The 7,631-nt window shown below is 34.8% G+C and overlaps 1 protein-coding gene across 1 annotated transcript; it reads right to left on the bottom strand.

Moving 5' to 3' along the window:
- Positions 1–1,483: 1,483 nt before the first annotated feature.
- LOC114481717 (endothelial PAS domain-containing protein 1-like) lies at positions 1,484–7,356 on the bottom strand. The gene is made up of 8 exons (XM_028476730.1): positions 7,139–7,356; positions 6,958–7,042; positions 6,781–6,878; positions 5,468–5,631; positions 4,502–4,608; positions 3,066–3,237; positions 1,925–2,008; positions 1,484–1,817 (listed from the first exon to the last, which is right to left on the bottom strand). Exons 1-7 carry the CDS (start codon positions 7,316–7,318, stop codon positions 1,942–1,944), a joined length of 873 nt encoding a protein of 290 aa, XP_028332531.1. The 5' UTR covers positions 7,319–7,356; the 3' UTR covers positions 1,484–1,817; positions 1,925–1,941.
- Positions 7,357–7,631: the final 275 nt, after the last annotated feature.

Here is a 7,631-nt window from a genome sequence, read left to right as displayed (position 1 = left end):
TCATCACAGTATTTTCTTCTTCTGTTTTCCCTGAGATTTATGTTTGTCCTCTTACAGTTTTTGATTTTTTCACTTCTTTTGAAAATTTCAGCTTTTTGAACTTTTCACCGCTTCATTTCCAGCCATTCTTCAACTGATTTTGACCATTCAACCTTTAATATGTTCAGCTACTACCTTTAACCCATTTCAACTTATTTCAACCTTTTCAACTTTATTGCTAATGTTAAGCTATTGTTAGTAAGGGTGTCCCGATCCGATATTGATATCGGTCCAATATCGGCCAGAAAACAAATATCGGATTTTTATTGGACTGCATCTAAAATTTTCAATATATTATATTATATTTATTCAATTGTAGAATACTGTAGATATTATGTTGAAGGTTAAATATATGTAACCAATTGGCTGATATCGTATCGGATCGATATCTGCCAACACTCAAGGCTGCAATATCAGTATCGTATCGGAAGTGGAAAAGTTGTATTGGGACATCCCTACTTGTTAGGTTAATGCTTAGCTAATGCTAGGTTAATACTATTGCTAGGTTCAAGTTATTGCTAAAGTAATGCTAAATTAATGCTATTGCTAGTGTCAGTGCCCAGTCTTTTCATCCCTGCTATTTAAAAAGAATTAGCAATTTATGTTTTGAGTGAATTCCTATTTATTTTGGTTGTATCTCATTTTTTGTTTGGTTTTGATTGTCAACGTTGTGTATTATGTTTTTATTCTTTTTCTTTGATGAACAATTAAAAACACCACAAAACAGTCACATATTTAAATGTGTATTATTAAAATTTTTAATAAACGTCTAATGTTCGGTTTACATTCAAATATCACGTCCCAGCAGCTCTGTCGTAAGGATTGCGAGTGAAGGAAGTGACATAATCTACGTGGATCCGACTCGTGAAAGTATTGGGCACTGACAGCTTGGTTAATATTATTGTTAAGCTAATGTTATTGCTATGCTAATGCTAATGCTAGGCTAATGTTAATTCTAACTAATGTTAATGCTGATGCTAATTAAAACACTAATGCACATGTTAAATTATGTTAATGCTAATGCTAGCTAATGCTAATGCTAGCTAATGCTAATGCTAGCTAATGCTAAAGCTAGCTAATGCTAATGCGAACTAATGCTAAAGCTAGCTAATGCTATTGCTAGTTCATGCTGGCTAATGCTAAGCTAATGCAGTGCAGCGTGGGCCAGCACCTGCATCCTCACTTGCATTTCTCTCTTAGCTACCACATACATTATTTTTTTTGACAGTTTTTGCTCAATATGTTGCAAAGGAATCTAATCAATCGTGTACGTTTGGCAATTTTAAAACATTGAGCTGCTTTAGTTTATTATTCGTGTAATGTCGGCCTAGATTTCACATCATTTCCTCCTGAGCAAAAACGTGCTGAAGTGAAACTGTAAATGGCCTAGTGTGTGTGTGTGTGTGTGTGTGTGTGTGCGTCCAGAGGTAAAAAGTTGACGACGTTCCCACGAGAACTTTTTATTCAGGAAACTGTGGCTTTGACTCTGTCTCTCACATCTCCTCCTCAGCACAATGTATATAGCTATAAATACCATCCGTGTGTGTGTGTGTGTGTGTGTGTTTGGTCTCGTCTCTATACAGTCAAGTTGTCACCTCTCGTCTCAGGTGGCCCAGACGGAAACCTCACAGGAAGTCTAGTCAGGCACCAAAAGGTCAAGTAGAAGGCAAAGTGCAAACTGCCTCCTTCAACATCAGACATCTGCCGTCAAATCACAGCTCACCACCAAACCTTCCTCTCACACGGCTTCTGTGATTGGTCAGTGACAAGTTGTCCACCTAAGCAGTAAATATTATTGACACAGTCAACAGTTTTCTGAAGAGAAAAGCTTCGTATTAAATCAAAAAGTGTTGAGTTGTACAATGTAGAGCAGCTGTTTTCTCACATTTCCTTTGGACTCTTTCACCTCAGGTGTGTGTGGTTCAACGTCTGATCCAAGGAGAGCTGCACACACGGCTGCTCCACTCCTCTGTGACACATGCACAAGCAGACAGGGTTAAACGTGCAACACAAAGAGAAATCAGAAGAAAAAACCCTGTAAATTTTGCATATTAAAAAGTACATTTAGAAGTTGTTGCCGATTTATGGCACATACATTAGCAAATTGTCTTCTCTGCATATATAAATACAGTATGTGTGTTAAACAGCATAAAATATTTGCATATGTACTTAAATCCTTTAAGTTGGCATGTAAAGGTAAAGGCGACAAGCATGTAAAACGTAAGTGAGCACATATTAAACTATTTGTTATTGACGTAATATTTTTGGGTGCACGTATACGCAAAATTATTGAAAAGTGGTGCTGTAGAGATGCATTTAAAAAGTAAATAAATGCAAGCTTTTTTATTATTCCATATCAACAAGTTTGTTTACAATATAAAACAGGACAAAAAATACACAAAACAACACCAAAGCCTTCGTTCTTTCTTGTATTAAAACATTTTCTCACATGAATGTTGAATATGTGACCCTTGATTCAGACAATCCCATTTTTGTGGCCCCCGCTGTGATAATGGTGGTCCAAAGTTTTCATTACAATTTTCCCAAATTCATTAAAAAATATATAATTTTTAATATAATGGACATTATATACAAATATTTTAAGTTCTATAAAACACGGTGACTGTACAAAATATATCTGAATTAATTTGTTGTTCTTTTAAAAATACTAGTATATATAAACTTTTGAGACTTTAGGTTGGTTCTTCTTCTGTTGCGCAATTCTTCTTCACAATGTAAATGTTGAAGCGACACTGCACCCAATAGTTCATGTTTGGTACTGCAGTAAAAATGAAGCAGAAAGCAGCCGCAGGCCTGATTTGATGATTGATTAATAATGTTAAACAACGAGTCAATGCACATTTTGTAGTCAACATTATCAATTATGTTACTAATCATCTTTGTGTTATTGTATCTGTTGCCGTGAATCCCGAGACAGTCTATATATTTAATTCTACTTCTCATTTGTCTTGTTACCAAACAAATAAAGCTGAACGTTTCCACACATTTTGTTCTAAAGGTCGTACCCGAGGACATAGGTGACACAGAGGATGCAGGGCGGCTGCTGGGGGGCTGGGGGGCCACATTTGGACATTGGAACAATGGGGACGACAGCACAGTGACTCTCCACCCACACGTAACCTCCTCCTTTCACCAGCATCCTGTACTGCCCACTCACAGACTGGGTCTTACAGCACACTGTGGACAGAGGTTAGAAAGATGTTATAACTGTAATCGCGTAATTGATAATTCATTACAATTATGATGTAAATATAATTGAAATTGTAATAACAAAACATGCATTGCTGTCTCATAATGATTGCACTTCTTGTAGTATTGACCTTTGACAGCATGTGCAGACAAGTAGAAGAAAAATAATAATAATAATAATTGGAATTGGAATTGAAAAAAAAATCTGTTGGTGTTGTAATTATAATTAAAATGTAATTTAGTCCAGATAATTGACTTTATAATTGTAATTCTATGGAAATTTCTATGGAATTTCATGGAAATTCTACAAAAACTGTCAATTACAATTGAATTAAATGTAAACCTGTGGAACCATGCTACAGTTCTATGGCTTACACATACTGTACATAGTTAATAATTATTAAAATATGTTTCAGATCAACTTTTTCCCACTAGCTGTCAGATCAATTTATACTGTTACATTTTTTTTTTTTTTTAAATTTAGGGGTATATGGACAGAAAAAAAAGGCTCAGACGCCCACATCAAAAATATCGATACCAATATTTTCGTTGATTAGGAAGCCTGACAAGGAAACCAAGAGATGAGAACAAATCATATGATATATATTGTTTTTTAGTTTATTTTACAGCTGATGCTAACGGAAAGCTAACACAAGAGGAAGGTTATGTTTTAATGTGCTTCTTTATAAAGGCTCAGTAATTGTGTTTAATTGTAATTGAACTTCAGTAATTGAGAAAGTAACTGTTATTGACTTTAAGGGGGAAAAATGTAATTTCATTTGTAAATGAAGAAAAACGCTGATGACCGTATTCATAATTGAGTTGTAACTGAACATGAATAATTCAATTTAATTTTTATTTAACAGGGACCATGTACAGTAGCATTAATCAGCATATGAAAAGATTGTTTGTACCAAACTTTATCTGCAGTCCCCAAGACAGACAATTACAATACACTGTACAAAAAGCATAAAACAATACAGTCCATAATATTTATATTATTATGCATAAAAAAAAAAGTACATTTCATCAACGGGAAACTTGTTCCTCTATAGTCTATACCCACCCCCTACTCCTCTCCTCTCAGATGTAAAGTTTAATTGTTGTTGTTTTTATGTTAGTTTTCTTTAGTGTTCACATGTCTGAGTTCCCAGAAAATGCTGTTTCACATCCAGGCAATTTGAAGACGTAATTGTAATTGAAAAATGGAATTGACCCCAACCCTGGTGTGAGTGGATATAACAGTGCTTACAGTTGAGGTGATTTTTGTACAAACAGTTTGAATCCAAAGTGTGGCAGAGATTGTAGAAGGAGCGACCCAGCAGCTCGTCTGGACTGAAGCCAATCAGGGAGACAACTCTACACACACACACACACACACACACACACAGAGTAACATCAGCATATAAATCCAAACTGCATCATTTCTACTGTTTTTTTAATCTAATACTCAAATGACAGAATCAAATTTACACCAACCAGTCGTTGGGCTGTTTTGGAACTAATCTAAAACCATAAATTGAGATAAATATGTATTATTATCCTACAAATTCCTCCATTCCTTATGCATATGATATGCATTATTCATTAAAGAGATTTGAATTCCTATGACAATTTTTCTGTTTGAATCATGTCAGCAGTGTATACTGTGCACAAGAGGGTTCATTGTATACGTATCAAATCTAGAAAGGTGTATACAATCCTTTATATACAACTGAGAAAACGAATACAAAGTTAGTTACCTCTATAAAATCATCTCTGTAGTTCAATTTAAAGCAGCCATAGGCAACTGATGGCCCTGGAGCCATATGCGGCTTACAGTCTAATTTTGTTAGGCCCTCAAAGAAAAAGCACAAAATGATACAAAAATACACAAAAAATTACAAAAAACACAAAAATAGAGAATTACAGTAAAATATACCAAACGACAACAAAAATACGCAAATGACTCCAAACACAGACATAAATAAACAAACCAACAACAAAAATGTGCAAAAATTACACAAAACAACACTAAAAACACACAAAAGCCTTTGTTCTTTCTTGTATTAACAAATTTTCTGACGTGAATGTTAATAATGTCGCCCTTGATTCAGAAAAATCACATTTTTGTGGCCCCCCTGCTGGGATAAAAGTTGCCCATCTCTCATTTAAAGCCACTAATTAATCCAACAAACTTGTTTTTAATGTAACAAACATGTTTTCCATGCACACGAACCTTTGGTCACAGTAGGTGAACGTCATGTCCATGCTGTGCTGGCTGCTGAACATGTGTGTGCTGATGAGTGTGTGTGAGAGAGGAAGAGGCTGACACGTCAGCATCAGGCCGGACCCTGAAGGCAGCGCTGAGTTCATCTTCAGTCGGCCCTGACAGTAAAGCACCTGAAATCAGGAAATACACCTGGAATCACAGTGAATTATTTACCAGTGTTTCTTTAATGGGGGTTTTGTAATGTTTATTTTTAGTTGAAAATGATAATTATACTAAATATTACCAGCAACTCACAAAACGACAACAAAAACACACAAAATAAGGGGAAAATATACTGAATAATAAAAAGAACAGATGAACAATGACAAAATACACAAAATGACACCAAAAACACACAAAAACGAAAACAAAAACACATAAAATAAGAGGAAAATTTACTGAATAATAAAAAAAAACAGACAAACAACAACAAAATACACAAAATGACACCAAAAACACACAAAAATGACAACAAAAACACATAAAATAAGAGGAAAATATACTGAATAATAAAAAGAACGGACGAACAATGACAAAATACACAAAATGACACCAAAAACGACAACAAAAACACACAAAATAAGAGGAAAATATACTGAATAATAAAAAGAACGGACGAACAATGACAAAATACACAAAATGACACCAAAAACGACAACAAAAACACACAAAATAAGAGGAAAATATACTGAATAATAAAAAGAACAGATGAACAATGACAAAATACACAAAATGACACCAAAAACACACAAAAACGACAACAAAAACACACAAAATAAGGGGAAAATATACTGAATAATAAAAAAAAACAGACAAAGAACAACAAAATACACAAAATGACACCAAAAACGACAACAAAAACACACAAAATAAGAGGAAAATATACTGAATAATAAAAAGAACGGACGAACAATGACAAAATACACAAAATGACACTAAAAACACACAAAAACGACAACAAAAACACATAAAATAAGAGGAAAATATACTGAATAACAAAAGGAACGGATGAACAATGACAAAATACACAAAATGACACAAAAACAAACACGATGATAGAAATGATCCTGATTAGAACATGAACTGAAAACACAAGAGTAGGTCTTGGTCCCACATGAGGAGGGAACTAAATACTGTTTCATTTCACTTATTTACAAAATGAGATTCCTTAAAACATGTTTTATCACTCATTCATGACATCCTTATGCTCTATAGTTGTTTCTTCACAAAATTCTGTGTAAAATGATGTCTTTGGACAAAGGGGGTTTTTGGATTCCAACCTTCCACGTGGCTGATTTGATGTTTTGGTTTCGTCCTCTGTGCGTCAAAGAGCTTTTCAACCTGATGATGAACTCCCTCCTCTTGCTGTTGAAATGTTCTAAAAAACACACACACACACAAAAAAACACTTTTTAAAAACTTTTTCTGTGTGAAAACACAGGATAAATCACACTGACCTGCTGTTAGCCGTAGGTTTTGTCTTATCTCTTCATGGTCACATGGGTGGGTGTATTCAAAAATATTATGCCCCATCATTTCAGCCTGTCAGAGAACAGTGAACTCATTTATCTCCAGATTTATCTCCTGATTCTGCAGCATCAGAGCAGTCATTCCTGGAGGCGTGTGTTGGCGTGTTACCTGCGTTAAACCCATGTGTTTGATGACGTTGTCGGACAGGAAGATCATGTCTCCATCGCCAGAGAGGACCATCATAAACCCCTCCAAGACCCTCAGGTGAACCTTGGTTTCTGTCTCCACCTCCTCCTGATGCACAACACCCTGCAGACCTCCGTCACAGCTTCTCTGTGGAACCTTCATAGATTCAACAGAATGTTCTGCAGACCACGGTGAAGCTGTATCAGAAACAAAGGTTTATCATCTATAGAATTTAAATAGGCACCAACGTTTCCTAGAGTGCAACTAAAAAAAAGAGCTTCACAAACTAAAATGACCAAAGAAAGGATATTTTTAAATATAGTATAAATAAATAAAGTGAACAAAATGTGTGTTGATATGATAACAAATCCATGAAATTACATTTGAAAAATTTAAATATTGTAAAATTTATATATAAAAATCTATAGAGTGCAGCAAAAAACAGTAAAGAGCTTCACAAAGCAATTTGACATTT

The sequence above is a fragment of the Gouania willdenowi genome, chromosome 19 (assembly GCF_900634775.1).
Source record: "Gouania willdenowi chromosome 19, fGouWil2.1, whole genome shotgun sequence".
Taxonomy (NCBI): Eukaryota; Metazoa; Chordata; class Actinopteri; order Blenniiformes; family Gobiesocidae; genus Gouania; species Gouania willdenowi.
The sequence above is the reverse complement of the archived record's forward strand: the minus strand, read 5'-3'. Positions and strand labels throughout refer to the sequence as shown.